General features: G+C 36.3%; 2 protein-coding genes across 18 annotated transcripts in view; both read left to right on the top strand.

Moving 5' to 3' along the window:
- N4BP2 (NEDD4 binding protein 2) overlaps positions 1-19,328 on the top strand; it is a 122,609-nt gene that overhangs the window by 71,464 nt on the left and 31,817 nt on the right. For 16 of the 17 annotated variants that reach the window (XM_049108660.1, XM_049108658.1, XM_025438237.3 and 13 more), the window contains 2 exons: positions 7,820-7,943; positions 9,234-12,912. In XM_049108660.1, the coding sequence (XP_048964617.1) occupies positions 7,820-7,943; positions 9,234-9,279 (170 nt within the window). In that variant the 3' untranslated portion in view covers positions 9,280-12,912. Of the gene's footprint in view, positions 1-7,819; positions 7,944-9,233; positions 12,913-19,328 lie in introns of those variants that run through there. The other variant, XR_007409942.1, reaches the window with a different exon arrangement.
- Positions 6,885-7,812, top strand: LOC112653919 (U1 small nuclear ribonucleoprotein C-like). Its single transcript, XM_035714494.2, has one exon. It carries the CDS (start codon positions 7,012-7,014, stop codon positions 7,489-7,491), a length of 480 nt encoding a protein of 159 aa, XP_035570387.2. The 5' UTR covers positions 6,885-7,011; the 3' UTR covers positions 7,492-7,812.

The raw sequence follows: 19,328 nt of genomic DNA, 5'->3' as shown, positions 1-19,328 counted from the left end.
ATCATTTGTAATTAATTAAATACTTGATTAAATATGATTGATATAGAGATTGGGAGTTCATCTGTTTATCATAAAAACCATGTTGAAAAGTTTACAGTAATAGAATAAAACACCTAAGTACCCATGAATCCAAGTAATAACATTTTACCATGTATGCTTTATATTTTATTTTTACTCTTCCCTTTGTATTCTTTTCCAGGTATTTTTAAGATTTTATTTTATTTACTTTTAAATAATCTTTACACTAATGTGGGTCTTGAACCCACAACCTTGAGGCCAAGAGTTGGCATGCTTTACCAACTGAGCCATTCAGATGCCCCCTTTTTTCCCCAATCATTTTCTCTTTCTTCTCTTTCTAGTGGAAATAAAATCTTCCAGTTTGGTTCTTGCCTAGTTTTTAAAGTACCTTTACTATAGGTAGATTCATCAATAATCAGTCTATAGTATTTCATTTGTGCATTTTAAAAAGTGAATATATGTGGTTTCACACTATATCTTAAACCAAACTTTATTTTTACCCAATATGGTTTTCAGGATATACTCTTGTTGATGGTCTGACTTCATTTATTTATTTATGTATTTATTTACTTACTTATTTATTTATTTAAACATTTTATTTATTCATAGAGACACATACAGAGAGAGAGAGAGAGAGGCAGAGACACAGGCAGAGGGAGAAGCAGGCTCCATCCAGGGAGCCTGATGTGGGACTCGATCCCGGGTCTCCAGGATCAAGCCCTGGGCTGGAGGCGGCACTAAACCCACTGAGCTACCAGGGCTGCCCTGGTCTGATTTTTAAAATTGTAGCTGCTATATAGTATTCTGTGAGTGCATCATAATGTATCCATTCCTCTCTCACATTTAGTTATAATGTTACAGTGAACTTTACTTTGCATATCACCATGTATATTCTTATTGCTATCTTTTTCCCTGCCTTTTTGTATTAAAAATTATGAACCCATAGAGAAATTGAAATAATCATATAGTAAACATTCATATATCCTTTACCTAGATTGATGCCTTGTTAACATTTGGCCACATTTGTTTAATTTCTTTAAAATTACTTTTTGCTGAGGCATTTGAAAATAAGTTATTAAACATCTTGGTACTTTACCTCTAAATACCTCAACATGTTTATCTCTTGAGAACAAATCCATTCTCCTATATAACCACAGTACCATTGTCACTTTTAAGGTCATTTAACATTGTTAAAATAATATTGTCTAATACGCAGGCCACATTCATTTTCCAGCTGTATGGAAATGTCTTATGTAGTTGTGCCATTTTTTCCTCCTTTAAGGCAGGATCCGGTCAGACATCACATGTTCCAGTTGATTGCCCCATATCCTTCAGGAGTATAGAAATTGTTTGGGGTACCTGACTAGCTCAGTCAGTAGAGCATGTGACTCTCGATCTTAGGGTCATGAGTTCGAGCTCCACATTGGGTGTAGAGATTACTTAAAAAAAAAAAAAAGAACAGTTCCTCTGCCTATTTTTGTCTTCTGTGTTGTTGACATTTTTGAAGACTCCCAGCCTTTGGTAGATTGACCTATAGTTTTGTCTGATTCTTTCTTCATGATTAGATTCAGTTAATTTTGTTGGTGAAATTACATAGGTGATATTGAGTTATCCTTGGTGAACACATCGAGATACACACACACACACACACATAGTTTGCCCCATTATTGGTGTTAAGTTTGATTTCTTTTTTTTAATAAAATAATTTTTATTGATGTTCAATTTACCAACATACAGAATAACACCCAGTGCTCATCCCATCAAGTGTCCCCCTCAGTGCCCATCAGCCACTCACCCCCACCCCCCGCCCTCCTCCCCTTCCACCACCCCCAGTTCGTTTCCCAGAGTTAGGAGTCTTTATGTTCTGTCTCCCTTAAGTTTGATTTCTTAGCTAAGGTGGAACTCTAGAAATCAAATGGATTTCTCTATGTAAATGTCCTTTTTCTTTGTAATTAACTAGTAGTTTTTGGCATTTGATACTTGGCAGCTGTGTGAATAATTGTTTCTTGCAGTATTTCACCTAGTAATATTAGCATCCATTAGTATTTCACCTAGTAATATTAGCATCCATTAGCATCACCAGTAATATTAGATGGTCCTTGAATGAATCAGTTATTATATTGGTGGTTACATAATGGTGTTTTGTAATTTGTGTGCATTCTGTGTTTATTATTGGTATTATTATTATTTTTTAAAGATTTTATTCATTTATTCATGAGAGAGAGAGAGAGGGGCAGAAACACAGGCAGAGGGAGAAGCAAGCTCCCCACAGGGAGCCCGATGTGGGACTCGATCCCCGGTCTCCAGGATCATGCCCTGGGATGAAGGCAGGCGCTAAACCACTATGCTACCTGGGCTGCCCCATTCTGTATTTATTAGCAGACATTCCTTAATAAAGGATCTCTATCCCCTGGTGTTTTTTTAAATAGAATTTTGGAAACCTTTGAGAAAATCTAGAAAACAGTAATAATAAAGATTAGAAAATTAAAAATCTAAGCAGTTTAAATATATTATTTAATCTGGAGAAAAGAAAACTTATTATATAGAAGTATTATAAGAGAATATTCTGTCTATAGAGGGTGAATAAATAATTTACTCAATAAAAATTTGATTATCTTCTAGGCATCAAGGATAGAGCAGTTAAAGAAACATGGTCCCTATTTTTATGGAATTTGCTGTCTAGTAAGGTACATGACAGTGAACAAATAGTTACAAAGTAATTAGCATTGCGATACAAAAGTACAGGTTGCCGTGTTACATTTAGCATAAACTCCCAAATCTCTATATAGTCTCTTCCTTGCCTACCTCCCCATTCTCATCTTGTATTTTGCTCCTTCTCCTTTTTTTTTTGAAAGTTTTAAAAAATCTGAGAGAGAGAGCATGCGGGACAGAGGGAGGGGCAGGGGGAGAAGCAGACTCCTCACTGAGTAGAGAACCCAGTGTGGGGCTCAGTCCTAGGACTCTGGGATCATGACCCTAGCCAAAAGCAGATGCTTACCTTACTGAGCCACCCAAGCACCCACTCCTCTTTTTCTGACTACTTACCTACACTGTCATTTCTTGCTGTCCAGGTTCCCCATTAACAGCCTCTTGCAGTTTTGTGTATCCCAGTATTTCTAAAATGCTTATTGTATAGTTGATTATTAAAATCTGTCTTTTATGGCCAGGAATTATTGAATCATCATTGTTGAGTTTCATTCATTACCCCCCAAAAATTTCTAAATAAATAAATAAAGGGTAGATATTCTTTTCATTTTATAGATGAGGAAACTAATGAGTTAAAAGTTTAATAAAATGTAAAATAATAAATGTTAGTAAAGATGTGGATAATTGGAACCCTTTTTGTTGCAAGTGGGAATGTAAAATGGTGCGGCCATGGTGGAAAAGGTTGGCATTCCTCAAAAGCTTAAACATAGAGTTACCATATGACCCAGATGTTCTGCTACTAGTTATGTACACCAGACAATTGAAAACATCATTCATTCATACGTAAACTTGTACATGAATGTTTACAATAGCCTAAAAGTGGAAACAACCAAATGTCCATCCAGCAACTGATGAAAGGACAAAATTTGGTGTATCTATACAATGGAATATTAGTCGGTCAGAAAAAGAAATGAAGTAGTGGTAATATGCTACAACATGGATGAACCTTGTAAACATGCTTTGTGAAAGAAACCAGGTACAAAAGGGCCACTTTTTATATGATTATCATTCATGTGAAATGTTCAGAATAGAGAAACCAATAGAAACAGAAAGTACATTAGTACTTGCTGGGGCTATAAAGTATGGAATGGGGAGTGACAACTAACAAGTATAGAACTTTTCTGAGATGATAGAATGTTCTGGAATTAGTGTTTATGGTTGCACAATATTGTGCTATACTAAAAACCACTGAACCATACATTTAAAAAAAATGAACTTTATGGTATATCAGTTGTATTTCAAAAAAAGATTACAAGAAAAAAAAAGTTAAATAACTTGTGTAAGGTGATACTTGGTCAGACCCAAGATACAAACCTGTTCTGAAGCCAGGCCTAGCCCTGAGTTGCCACCTGTGGTAGTCTGTAGTTGCTCTCAGTCACCACCAGATGGTAGTATTGTTGAATAGAAATACATGCAGGGGAAATTTGGGGCTCCCCTGTTGCTTTTAGTTATAAAAGATGATTGTCAAACTTGGGGGTGAAAACAAAAATATATCTGACCCTTATGGAATATGCATCACCACTATCTTTGCAATTTTCCTACTTTATAGGGATTTACAGGGAACAGAGGAACAGGTTAAATGGCACCATCAGGATACAGTCAACAATATTCAGACTAAAAATAAACGATCCAAAATTTTCAACAAACCATAAAGAAAATCCCAGGGTGGTGGGAACATTTAGATTAAAAATTACTTCAGAAATATATCAACCAAATGTGGTGTGTCAACTTGTTTCAACCACGATATAGGCAAACCACTGTAAAAACATTTTTTTGAGGGAAACTTTTAGCTATTTTTAGAAACATGATATTACGGAACTGTTTTTAAAATACAGCATGGGTGACATTGTGATTTTTTTTTTTTTTTTAAAGAGTCCTTATCCTGGGAAATCCTTGGGTGGCTCAGGGGTTGAGCGCCTGCCTGCCTGCCTTTGGCCCAGGGTGTGATACTGGGGTTCCGGGATCGAGTCCCATGTCGGGCTCACTGCATGGAGCCTGCTTCTACCTCTGCATGTGTCTCTGCCTCTCTCTTTTTCTCTCTCTCTCTCTTTCTCTCTATGAGTCTCTCATGAATAAATAAATAAAATCTTTAAAAAAAGTCCTTATCCTTTTGAAGTAAGTACTAAAATATTTATAAGTGAAATAAATCTGAGCTAGGATTGAAAATGGTTTAAATAGTGTTTTTTTTAAGATTTTATTTATTTGAGAGAGAGAGATAGTGGGAACAGAATAGGATGGAGAGACAGAGATAGAAGCAGGCTCCCCACTGAGCAGGGAACACAACTTGGGGCTTGATCCTGTGACCCTGGGATCATGACATGAGCCAAAGACAGATGCTTAACCTACTGAGTTATCCAGGAGCCCCTAAATGTTTTTTTTGTGTGTGTGTGTGTGTTTTTTTAAGTGACAAATGTTAAGAATAGCCTGAAATTTGGGAACCTTTAAATATACACATTAATTCATTCAACAAACATCCTTTGAACAGCTACTTTATCTCAGGCATGTGATTCAGCTGTGGAACATTTTCAGAGCAGTGAATTTAAAAAGGAGGTGATATAAATGACTGCCCTCACTGATAATGGGAGCAGCAGTGAAAGAGTGATGAGAGTGAATTATGGGTAATGACTGCCCTCACTGATAAGGGGAACAGCAGTGAAAGAGTGATGAGAGTGAATTATGTGTACTTATAAGATTTGAGGTTTTTTGTTTGTTTAAAGATTTAATTTATTCATGAGAGAGAGAGAAGGAGAGGCAGAGACATAGGCAGAGGGAGAAGCAGGCTCCATCATGTAGGAAGCCCGATATGGGACCTGATCCAGGGACTCCAGGATCATGCCTTGAGCTAAAGGCAGACGCTCAACCACTGAGCTAGGAGTCCTGTCCTGAGTTCTTTTAAGTAAACCTTCTAATAGCACAACCATAAAGAACAGTGTACAAGTAATAATTATATAGAATAAAGATTTTTTACAAAGTGAATACCCTATGTGGCCAGCACTCAGGAAGAGTTGAATTTTAAACAAAATGTTGCTTAAAGTAATGGATATGGACTAGAGTAGAAATGGGGATCTTAAGCAAAGAAAGAATTACAAATGCAAGAGCAACATACCTCTTAAAGTTCTGGGCTAAACGTTACCTGGGAGATATGAGACTTGAAAAAGTATCTGTGGATCTGTAGGAGTCTCAGGGCAACTTAATGAGCAGAATATAGAATATATTATGTGTATATGTATTTTACACTAAAGGTCAAAACTTGTGCTCTTTATAACTGAGGAACACATTTTTTAAAAAGAGATTTTATTTATTCATTCATGAGAGAGAGGTTAGAGACATAGGCAGAGGAGGGACTTGGATGCGGAACTCGATCCCCAGAACCCTGAGATCGTCCCTGAGCCGAAGGTAGACGCTAAACCACAGAGAGCCACCCGGGCATCCCGAGGAACAAGTATTTATTAAATTCATTAAGTCAACTCTTATTTAACAGTGTTTTTGTTATTTTTTTGCAGCTGTTATCAACTTTTTGGGTTTATACACTTGGTTTATAACTTAGGGTTATAACTTTTCACACGGTCATATCCAAAGCTGGAGCTGTATTCATAAGAGGCCTAGGCTCATTTGATATTTAAAAAGCATCTCTTTGGAGGAGTTTCTTCTCCCTTCTTTTTTTTAAGTTTTATTTATCTTTTTAGTAATCTCTATATAGGACTCGAGCTCACAACACTGAGGTCAAGAGTTACATGCTCTTTTGACTGAGCCAGCCTGGTGCCCTTGGAAGAGTTTCTTAACAATTGATTATCTCTAACAGTAAGGCTATATCCCATTTTACTGATAAGGAAACAGGCACAAATAGGCTAAGTAACTTGTCCATGGTCATACCACACAGTCATTTGGTGGCAAAGCTGCTATTCAGATTAGACCAAAGCTGGCTGGCTTGAGAGTAATTAAAAAAGGGTCATTGTGAAGATTCTCTGTTAATAAATATAAGTTACTTAAAGCAATGCCTGACTCCAAGTATATAATAATTGTTAGATATCATTAATATTATTATTGTCATTATCATTACTTTAGAGAGAAATTCTGGTAGCACACAGAAATCTCCTTCCCCACAGGGGAAGAAATTTCACTTGTGTTTAGGTGGATGAGTTGCTTTGAGGTTGCCATACTTAAACAGTATAGATGAAACCTACATTTAAAAACATCAATTTTGGGGGCTTTTTGAAATTATAAATTTTTAAATCCCCATGAAAGTAATTTCACGGGGACAGAGTGGCCAATGGCCTGCAGAGCAACATGCCTAAGTTTTATTGTGACTACTATGACACATACCTCACCCATGAATCTCCATCTGTGAGAAAGACACACTGCAGTGGTAGGAAACACAAAGAGAATGTGAAAGACTACTATCAGAAATGGATGGAAGAACAGACTCAGAGCCTGATCAACAAAACAACTACTGCATTTCAACAAGGAAAGATGCCTCCTACTCCATTTTCTGCTCCTCCTCCTGCAGGGACAATGATCCCACCTCCCCCCAGTCTCCCGGGTCCTCCTTGCCCTGGTATGATGCAGGCCCGCCATATTGGGGGCCCTCCCATGATGCCAATGATGGGCCCTCCTCCTCCTGGGATGATGCCAATGGGACCTGTTCCTGGAATGAGGCCACCTATGGGAGGCCACATGCCAATGATGCCTGGGCCCCCAATGATGAGACCTCCTGCCCATCCCAAGATGGTGCCCACTTGGCCAGGAATGACTCGACCAGACAGATAAGGAGAGATAGGAACCTCTTTATATTCATTTTATATTACTTGTTCTACTTCATCAGGAGATCATGGTGCTGTGACTCTGGGTGTTTTCTAACAGCATGACAAGGAAGACTTGCTTCCCCTTCCTATCAGAGAACAGTTTTTGCAGGGGAGTAGTGGGACCAAAAAAAAGGCACAAATTTTCATTTGTATTGTGAAATGTGAAAATAAAATTGCCAACTGTTTTAGTTAAAAAAAAAAAAAGTAGTTTCATATGTGTTTGAGTAAAGTTTGTTTTCTATTGAGAACGTAAGATAAATGAATTTTAACTCTTCCAATTCCTGTTATAACAGAATTTAAGCAGAATGGTGGTAAGTCCTATCTCTCTGTGATTACGGGGAGAGGAAACCACAGCCAAGGAGGAGTTGCACGCATCAAACCAGCCGTCATTAAATACCTCATAAGCCATAGCTTCAGGTGAGTATAGATTTCTCTTATTGATCATGGCAATTGCCCATACAGATAGTAAACAAAATTTGAGAGAGAGAGCTCAGATGATTTATTAAAATAGCCAACTAAATTTAACCATCTGATTTTAGTCACAGATTCATACTTAAATTATGATATAACATTCCCTGATGGATTTATGATGTTCAGAAAACTAGAAATGAAAGAAAAAATTTGTTCCTTTTTGAAGTAATTACCTGACAAAACTATTTCTATCATAAATTTAAAATCTAATGGAAAGTATGTATAGTTGTATTTCTTTGATAATGTGTTATCTAAAATAATTAGATTATATATCACCAGTGTGTGTGTGTGTGTGTATACACACACACACACACACACACACACACCAGTTTAAAGTTACTATCATTCCTTTGTGGATTTTGGAAGGCATTGGAGGTTTCTGCTAAAATATGATTATAATTTGGATTTTTTAAACTTTAGCAGAAGTCAGTAGTAATTTATACATCTTCATAAGTCAAGTGCCATTAATGATCTTAGCTGATAAACATGAAATGTCCTTTTTCATTAAGTGGTTATAAGTCAGTAACAGGAAATGACAAGAAAAGTCCAAGAATAAAGGTCTGTTGATGGATAGATTCCTTGAGGATGTTTATAATTAGGTACCAACCTCCCCCCAACTTCTAGTTTTAGTTAGCATAGCATATTTTGTTTATGCCATGTAAAAAATGTTGTTTGGCTACATTATAGAAAATGGTAGCATTAATTCTGATCATGAAAACATGACATCTTAGAGTTTCTATTACAAAAGAAGTAGTTCAGGACTAGAACATTATCCTGTTAGTATTAATTATCTCTTGTAGAGACCAGTGTTTTTTAATTTCACACTGAGGGACTTGGAAGCATATCATGGCCTGATCAATTAGACTTACTGATTATGTTAGAGATTTCTTTTTAGTGGTCAATGAATAGTAAAATAATTTAATGCAGACATCATCTTACCGTTGATACAGCATGCGCTTCTTCATGAAGGTCAGATTCAGGCTTGAGAGTTTTGAAAAGTCTTAAATAACTTCTAGGTTAGGAGTAACCCCTAGCCTTAGGATTATTTATTTTTACAATGGATTATAAGGTCCATAAGCATAGATAATGGTCCTGGATGATTGACTTAAAAAGGAGAGTACTTTGATAGTAAATACTACATTTAGCAAAGACATTTGGAATTGATTACATGCATGATATATTCCTTAACCAGTTTGAAATTTTTACCTAAAATAACTCTTTTTTTCATTTCTGTAGGTTCTCTGAAATTAAACCAGGGTGCTTGAAAGTCATGCTAAAGTAAAACAAAAAAAAAAAATCCTTGATTTAGAGTGTGAAGGTTTGTAGGTTAAAATTAGTTTATTTGTGATAATTTAGTCAATTTCCTGTAAATATGTGTTTATTATTAGAAATGTCCAGTTGTAACAAAAACATTATGATGATGTTTTTCAGAATTCAAGAGAAGTTTAATTTTTTACTGAATCAAATGCCAAATAGGTTGTCTGTTAAAAATATTAAAGAGAATTTTTATTGATTATAAAATGTCTAAGAAAATTATCAGCTGCAGTTTTAAAGTTTGAAGTGCTCTGATTCTTTCTCAGAAAATGTTACCTTTATATTAATTGTTGTTTAACATTTAGTAAAATTCTAAAGGCATCTTTGAGAGGTTTTTAAAGTGCTTTGAGACCTGGTTCATGCCCATCAAAGCCTTGTATTAAAAGAAGAAGGAAATCTGACAAAAAACACTTGAATACTTTTGATTTCAAAACTAACTACAAAAAACCATTTCATTTTGCCATATTCTACAGGAAGGAAGACATGCCGTTTTGCACTTTCTTCTGTTTTGTATATATCTTGATCTCTTACCTTATGTTGCGTGTGTGTGTGCATTTTCTAGGAGGAAAGTTGAAGCCTGAGATTATATTACACTTTTATACTTTCTGTAGACAGAAAAGTTTTTAGAGAAGGAGAAATGGTGAGGTATCGACCAAGTATTGGTGTCTTACTGAACTTCTAGAGCTGTGTAAGTGGTTTTCAAGATGATACTAAAGAACTATATTTTATATTTGAGGCATATGATTTCTAAACTGCAGTAGGTCAAAGTCCTATTAATTTAAAACAAATATAGAAAACATTTTTGATATAATCTTAAAAGGAATCTTTACAATTTAAACATTTTTACATTTGTTTTTAAGATGAGCCAACTTTCTGAAAGGAAACTTTCATGGACTTCTTTTTTGTGTGAGCTATAAAAAGTCTTGTTAATATGTCAATTATAATTTCATTTACACAAGTTTAGTGTGGTAAAGTATAATTTTCCAATATGAAACAGTGGTTTGAGTAAATTTGACTTTGGATATAGAGAATATTTCCAATATATGTAATTTAACAAATGGTTATGTTGCTTTTTTGATAAGCTTAAAAGTCATTTGGATCAGGAATTACAGGGTTGAGTTGTTACTGAAAGAATCCTGAATTACAGAATGGTTTCTCAAAAGAACAGACATTTTAATGAAAATAAAACTCAAAAACACATTTTTACATATCATGAAAGCATGCTTTTAAAAGAGCTGTATCATTAAATTTATTTCCACAAAAATAAAAATGTTTATTATTTCGAAACAGTGAGTGGTATTGAAATATTATTCTTGTTTGATAATAATTTGTTAAAAAAATCCAACAGTTTAGCATATGCTTTTTATAATATCTAGAAGTGTTGTATACATTAAAAATAAAGCAGTTCAAGAACTTACTATAAAAATATAGTTAATGAAATAAAATATTTCTATGTATAAATTAATATGATTTAAGAAATGTGAATAACAATGCTAAATCTGAAGTTATTCAGGTGTGTGCAGCTGCATACTCACTTTCCATGTTTTCATATTTCTTCACCCGGTTTTAAAAAGCTTCACTTTTGTGCACTTCAGCTAAATTTATTTCATTGTTATTATAATTATGATTAATGTGGGAGCAATCAAAAAGAACAAGGGATGAGGTATTTTGTGGGCAGAAACCAAATGAAACAAACTATGTTTTTTGCTGTACCAACCTTAATTTTAGGCTTTATTTTGGTAAATCTAGGGTATTTTTTTCTCTTTTTAAAGATCTTATTTATTTATTCTTGAGACCCACACAGAGAGACAGAGAGAGGCAGAGACACAGGCAGAGGGGGAAGCAGGCTCCACGCAGGGAGCCTGACATGGGACTCGATCCCGGGTGTTCAGTATCAGACCCTGGGCTGAAGGCAGTGCTAAACCACTGAGCCACCCGGGCTGCCCTAGGGTATTTTTTCTTAATCATCATTCATAGTATGTAGGCAAATTTTGAGTATCTCAAGTGTTTTTATGAAGTTGTTTAATCCTAAACTGCCTCCTGCCCGACTGACTAGCAGAGTTTAAACAACATGTAATTATGAAAGAAAACTTTATAGTTTCTCCTTTCTTGTTTTGCCCATTTCTAAATTCTGTATGCCAAAGGTAAACATAGTTTGGGGATTATCAGATTCTTCTCTTGCTCATTCCAAACCCTATATGTCGAAAGTAGAAACTGTAGGGAGTTATCAGTTATCAAAGTTTTCAGGTATTGGTATATTTGTGCTAATACATGATGACTCGTTAGAATGGCTCTTCACAAGTGTATCAGTGTTCTAAAAGTACACCACTTCTGTAGTTTGGAAGGTCTTAGTAACAATTACATCTTTTCAGTAGTCGTCTTTTCTACCAGGAGAAAAAAAGAGAACTAATGTAGAAACCACAGGGGAAAGGGGGTTGGACTAAGGAGTCTCTCTCTCTCTCTCTCTCTCTCTCTCTCTCTCTCTCTCTCTTTTAAAGGAATGTCTTTAACAGTATTTTCAAATCATCTACTTCCTTCAACATGAGACATGGAAGCATGTTATCTTGGATTTATTGGCTGTTCATATATCTCTATTATTTTCAAGTTGAGTTTTTTTCCCCCAATTTATTAGTGTTTTCATACTATTTATAATTCTATGGCCTTTAAATATAGGACATATTATGTAGTAGAAATTCGGACTTACACTTTTAAAGTGTCTTTGGTATTATAACACATTTTGAGAGGAAAAGCTAAACAATTCTGTTGGATTGTTTCCAGTCCTTATTTTGGTCTTTCTCTTTTTAAATTCAAGTGTTTTGTGTGCTTAGAAAAAGGACGTTATAATAGCAAGATTGGTTATTTCTGAGCTGGAAATTGGAAACTCTTGAGACTCAGGAAATTGCTCTGACAATGTTTTAACTGCTCTCAATTTAAGAAAATGACAAAATGTATTAAAAAAAGACACAAAAATAATCTGTGCTGTTTTTCAAGTGCTTTTTCTAAGTGCTTTTCCATTGTGCAATGAAGTGAAGTTTGGTAATTTTCTGTGTAGTGGTTAAATATTGCTTATTTTTATTTACATAGTAAAAATGTGTGTACAAAAAAAGTGTCATTTCAAAGGTAAAGTAATTTATGTAGAATGTATGTTAATGGTGCTTATTTTTAAAATGTAATTCAAGTTTACATATTACTTAATGCCTCTACAGAATTTAGTAGAGAAGCAAGGCTGGAATACATGGATATCCCGAAGAGCCTTTTGTAACTTAACATTATCTAATGACAGACTTTATTATTTTCCTTAAAGTTGAGCAGTTGACTTTTATGGTCCAAATGATGAACCTGTTATTAACAAATGATTGAAATTAACCACAAAACTTCTCATTAAAATGTAATATTGCAGCTATCTGTTGGAGAATATATTATAAAATTTTCAGACAGTATATCAGAAATGAAATGTTTTTATTTGTACTATAAAGAAAATGTAATTTTGCTGTTAACTCTGTACTTTTTTATTGAAAATGTTTTATAACTTTGCTTTTAAAATTTCTTATGAAACCATTTGCAAATTACATACTTAATTTAATAAAGTACTTTAGCCACAGTCCAGTGTGAGGAAATCCTTCATTTGATATGGTAGGGTTAGTAGTTTAAGTATTAAAATATGTCTTTTATTAAAAAAAAAAAAAAGAAAGAAAAAAAAGAAATGAGCAACCCGTGTGGCTCAGTGGTTTAGCGCCACCTTCAGCCCAGGGTGTGATCCTGGAGGCCTGGGATTGAGTCCTGCTTCGGGCTCCTTGCATGGAGCCTGCTTCTCCCTCTGCCTATGTCTCTGCCTCTCTCTCTCTCTCTCTGTCTCTCATGAATAAATAAACGAAATCTTTAAAAATATATATATACATAAAAGACATTTTTAAATACACATAAAAAAAACTTTGTAATTTCAAGGGAAAGAAGGTCATAAAAATTTTATTTCTGTACCACAGCTTTTATTCTTATTTAAATTATTTTGTTATAGCAAATTGGGATCCACTTTTGAACCAGATAAATGTATTAGCTAGGTTTATCTTTTCACACCTTTGTATCTTTTGACTGATGGCAAAATTAGGAATTGTGGTTCTGAGAAACTCAAGTAATACTTTAATTAATATTAAAGACCTTTGAACTTTATTCACTCCAAAGCAGAATAATTCACTCATTTGGCAAAAACTTAAAAATATCTCTTCAACAAATATTTATTGAGTACTTGTTACTGGGGATACAGTCTGAGATAGAGTTTCTACCTGAAGGTATCTTATAATTCTCATCAACTATCTGTGTATAGTTATTTATACTATGAAACACTTCCATATATGTTATATTTTAAAGCTCAAGAATATCTTACTACATAAGTGTCTTACAAAGCCTTAGAGAGGTTGACTTAGTTGCATGTTAAGGACAGAGATAAGACTCAAACCTGAGTTCTTTGACTCCTATGAGAGAGCAATTACATTTTTCATAAGAGTAAGAAAAGAAAGAATACCTTATTATCTCCAACTAAGAGAGATGTGGCTCCACAGTGTATGTCTTTAAAAAATTGCCACTTATAAATCTTCCTTCCTCTTTCATACAAAGGAAGCTGATATCATGGAGTTTTCCTGATGATAAAGATAAAAGTTTCTTTCTGTCTTAATATAAAATTCCAGAGATAGAGACTCCAGGACTTATGGGCATGCTCTTTTCCATGAAGTTTTTGGAGATCAAGGACTCCTATCATACCCAAGGTGTAGCTTTCAATTCCTAAACCATGGTGTGTGGCTAGAGCTCAAATCATCGCATCTGCATTCTGTTGGTGGAAGGACAAGGACGACAGGAGTGATGGGCAAGTGCCAGTGATCTTTTATAGAAGATTTTTGGAAGTTGCCATACAACACTTCCATCTAAGTCTTATTGGTTAGAACTTAGTCATGTGCTCACGTCTAGCAAGAGACGCTGGGAAGTCATCCTAATTCAGTGTATGGTCAGCTACAATTTGGGCGTTCTCTTGGAGGAAAGCGACTGTGTGTTAGGGGAATTCGTAGTTTCTGCCACATCATTTTTGATTTTTGGGTGCAAATAATGTGAAAATCAGTTCCTGCTGCATTCCTTCACTGTATCTTTGTCAGTGATTACCTGTGCTAGGAATAATAAAGAGGAAATCATAGTTGTATTTATTTTGACTTAAATATTCAGATGATATCACTAAGCAACATGACTGATTAGGATGATATCACTAAGCAACATGACTGATTAGGTAGGGTAGTGGTTGCTGAAGGTTGGGCTGATAGTAGCAATTTCTTAAAATAAGGCAAAAACGAAGTTTGCTGCATTGATTGACTCTTCCTTTTATGATGATTTCTCTGTTATCGTGTGATGCTGTTGGATAGCATTTTACCCATAGCTGACCTTTCAGAATTGGAGTCAGTCCTTCACACCCTGCCATTGCTTTCTCAATGAAGTTTTCTTGATAATTAAATCCTTTGTTGTCATTTCAACAGTCTTCACAGCTGCTTCACCAGGAGTGGATTCCATCTCAAGAAACCACTTTCTGGGATCCCTGGGTGGCGCAGCGGTTTGGCGCCTGCCTTTGGCCCAGGGCGCGATCCTGGAGACCCGGGATCGAGTCCCACGTCAGGCTCCCTGCATGGAGCCTGCTTCTCCCTCTGCCTATGTCTCTGCCTCTCTCTCTCTCTCTCTCTCTCTGTGTGACTATCATAAACTAAAAAAAAAAAAAAAAAAAGAAACCACTTTCTTTGTTCGTCCATAAGAAGCAACTTCTCATCTGTTAAAAGTTTTATGACATTGCAGCAATTCAGTCACATCTTCATGCCCTACTTCTCATTCTCGTTCTCTTGCTGTTTCCACCATAGCTATGGTTACTTTTTCCACTGAGGTCTTGAATCCTTCCATGTCATCCATGGGAGTTGGATGTCCCAAACTCCTGTTAATGTTGATATTTTGACCTCTTCTCATGAATCAGGAATGTTCTTAATGGCACTGTGAATGGTGAATCCTTTCCAGAAGGCTTTCAGGTCCATCAGAGGAGTTACTATTTATGACAGCTACTGCCTTATGAAATATGTTTCTTAACTAGTAAGACTGGGAAGTCAAAATGACTCCTTGATCTGCAGAATGGGTGTTGTGTTAGCAGGCATGAAAACAACAATAATCTTGTCCATCTCCATCAGAGCTCTTGGGTGAACAGGCACATTATCAGTGAGCAGTCATATTTTGAAGGGAATCTTTTCTAAGCAGTAGGTCTGAACTGTGGGCTTAAAATTAGTAAACCATGTTATAACACATGTGCTGTCATTCAGCTTTGTTCCATTTAGAGAGCATAGGGAGAGTAGGCTTAGCATAATTGTTAAGGGCCCTAGGTTTTTGGAATGGTAAACGAAAGCCTCAACTTCAAGACACCAGCTGCATTAGCTGTTAGAAGGCTGTTTTATCTACATCAAAACTGTTGTTGAGTGTAGCCACCTTTGTTAAGGGTCTTAACTAGGTCCCCTGGGTAACTTGCTGCAGCTTCTACATCAGCACTGGCTGCTTCACTTGCACTTTGATGTTCTGGAGGCAGCTTCTTTCCCTAAACCTCATGAACCACCCTCTTCCAGCTTCAGACTTTTCTTCTGCAGCTTCCTCACCTCTCTCAGTCTTCATAGAATTGAAGAGTTAGGATCTTTTTCTGGATTGGGCTTTGGCTTAAGGGAATTACATAGTTGGTTTGATCTTCTACAGATCACTTATACTTTCTCCCTATCAGCGCTAAGGCTGTTTCACTCTCTTACCATCTTTTCACTGAAGTAGCATTTATACTTTTCCTTCAAGAACTTTCCATTTGCATTCACAACTTGGCTGACTGGCCCAAGAGGTCTAGCTTTTGGCCTATCTTGGCTTTTGACAAGTCTTCCTCACTTAATCATTTTTAGTTTTTTATTTAAAGTGAGTGACTCCTTTCATTTGAGCACTTAGAGGCAAATTGTAGGGTTATTAGTTGGCCTAATTTCAATATTGTATCTCAGGAAATACGCCCAAGGAGAGGGAGAGAGATGGGGGAGCAGCCACTGGGGACAGTCAACACACAGAACAATTACCAATTAAGTTTCCCATCTTTTTTTTTTTTTTTTTTTTTTTTAGAGGTTAATATCTTTATTGAACACAGAAATATTTTGCTGCTTCTAAGGAGCTATATTTATTTATGAGAAACACACACAGAGAGAGAGAGAGAGAGGCAGAGACACAGGCAGAGGGAGAAGCAGGCTCCATGCAAGGAGCCCGATGTGGGACTTGATCCCAGGTCTCCAGGATCACATCCTGGGCTGCAGGCGGCGCTAAACCGCTGCGCCACCGGGGCTGCCCCTAAGTTTCCCGTCTTATGTAAGCCCCACAGCTCGTGGTCCTCAAAAACCATTATAGTAGTACAAAGATTACTGATCACAGATCACTGTAACAAATAATAATAATAAAAGCTTGAAATATTCTGAGAATTCCCAAAACATGTCAAGGAGCTACAAAATGAGCAAATGCTGTTGGAAAAATGGCACCAATAGATTTGCTTGATGCAGGGTTGCCATAGACCTTCATTTTGTAAAAACACAGTATCTGTGAAGTGCTTTAAAGCAAAATGAAATGAAATGAGATATGTCTTGTAGTTGTCCATCTGATTGAATGCACAATATAATGCTGTGTGTGTGTGTGTGTGTGTGTGTGTGTGTTTTGGTAGCTTCTACTATCCCAGAAATGTATCTAATACATAGAATTGGGGACTCAAAAATCAGTGGAAACAACTAAATTGAACCTAAATCTGATCAAGTCTTAGAGGCAATTGTACGTAGATCTTAACCAATTTATATGAATTACAGAGGATATAGGACTATGTCAACACCATGGGATGTAACCACCAAAAGACAGACTGTGGGATGCTCTAACAACATAGTTTCTTCAAATAAATTGCAAAGGAAAAACACAGATGGAAAGGGAACCTAAACATTAAGATGGAAGAGGCATATCAACCAATTGGAATTTGTGGACTTTACTTGATCAGCAAAAAACTTAAGTTTTTTTAAGTAAGACGATGGCAGTGTAAACATTGACTGGACAATTATATTAAAGACCTATTTATCCATTTATCTCTTTATTAATTTTAGGGATGATACTGTAAACATACTAGGAAAAATCCAGTTTTACCCCCTCCTTTCTCTTTCTCTTCCTTGTGTAGGGAAAAACCCAGTCCTTCCTCCTGGTGTTATCTTTTCTGTGTCTCTTTACTACACACACAAAATACCTTCCTCTGTTCACCAAAGTGTGGAGTTTCTCCCCACACCAAGCAATTCTCTTGACACAAGTTGGGTGTCTACAATTCAACTCGATTCATGTACTATCTACCCAGAGAAAATGTCCACAAGTTAAGGATTCAGTCCCACAAGACTGTCATCCCACCTCAGTTACCAGTTGCAAGTAGTAGGTCTCTAGGTTACCTACAACTTCTGTCCAACTTGGCTGTAAATCATAGATTCCCACAATGCCCCCTCCCCCCATGGTTTGATACATTATCACCAGAGTGGCTCACAGAACTCAAGGTAACACTTCCTTATGTAAACCAGATTATTAAAAGATATGATAAAGGACACAGATGAACAGCCAGATGAAGAGATACCTACGGTGAGATCTGGGAGGGTCCCCAGTGTGGGGGCTTCTGTCCCCATGGAGTTGGGATGCATCACCCTTCCTATTTGGATACGTTCATCCATCTGGAAGCTCTCTAAACCCCGTAGTATTGGAATTTTATGAAGTCTTCCTCACATAGGCATGATCAATTATTAACCCCGATTGCCAGCCCCTTTCCTGCCTCTGAAGATGAGGGCTCGGACTGAAAATTCCAAGTTTCTGATCATGGTTTGGTTTTTCTTTCTGGTGGTCAGCCTCTATCCAGGAGCCCACCCCCAGAGTCACCTCAGTAGAATAAAAGATGCTGCTAGTGCACTTATCACTTAGAAACATGGGCTTTAGGAGCCTTGGGGTCAAAGACAAATATCAGAACAAGAGATTCTCCTAGTGTTTTTATCACTTGGGAAATGAGTGCAAGGGTTTCAGGAGCTCTGCCAGGAAATACGGGCAGAGACCAATATATTCTTTCAATGTGATTATATTTTTTAGAGTCTTTACTTTTTGAAAAAGGGATACATGCTAAAACATAAAATGCGATGTCTGGAATTTACTTAAAGTGAAGTGTGTGGGGGTACTTAGAAAATAAGATTGGTCTAAGTTGGTAAATGTTGAAGCTGGGGTTTCATTAATCTTTGGTTCTACTTTCGAATATGTTCAAAACTATAATAAGTATTTTTAAAAAGTCGGTAGAAGACCTAGAGGAGTGAACTCTAGATTTGATCAGGGAGTGACTTCCAGGACAGAATTAACCTCCTGCCACCTCTGCCATGATTAAAAGTCCACCATGGCATCATTGCCACACCTGGCTCTCCGTGTACTCAGAACTGGTGACTAGACACCAGAAAACTTGCTGTGAAAACCCTGACCTCTCCATAACTTGATGTTTTATTGGAATGAGACATAGTAGGTGGATAGCCTTCAACTTACTTCTGCCTCCGCATTCCATAAGAGTATTATCTAGTTGGTGTAAACTATTTTGTATCCAGATTTTTACCTGCTGGAGAGGTCTAGGATATGTAGTTTTAAACTTCTCAGTTTCTATAGTACAAAAAGGCTAATTAGAAGAAAGTGTTGCCAGAGGATGAATTATCAAATGTCCATATTGACAATACTAGTGGTATTTGTCATCTCAGACACTAGAAATAAAATGGGTTTATGCAATTATTGCAAAAGCTTGTGTGTCAACTGGGGTATGTAGATGTATGCCAGGGACTACCACAAGTCTAGGATAAAGGTGGCAGATCGTTCAAGAGCATTAGTTTCACTCAATGGCAAATCATGCACATTATTATTTAATGTATCTTATTTGGATATTAAAACAAAAATGGATAAATT

Source organism: Canis lupus, chromosome 3 (assembly GCF_003254725.2).
Source record: "Canis lupus dingo isolate Sandy chromosome 3, ASM325472v2, whole genome shotgun sequence".
NCBI classification, from domain to species: Eukaryota; Metazoa; Chordata; class Mammalia; order Carnivora; family Canidae; genus Canis; species Canis lupus.
This window is presented reverse-complemented; position numbering and strand designations above follow the sequence as displayed.

Coding starts and splice junctions, on each gene's coding strand:
- LOC112653919 (XM_035714494.2), top strand. CDS start 7,012: ATGCCTAAGTTTTATTGTGACTACTATGACACATACCTCACCCATGAA.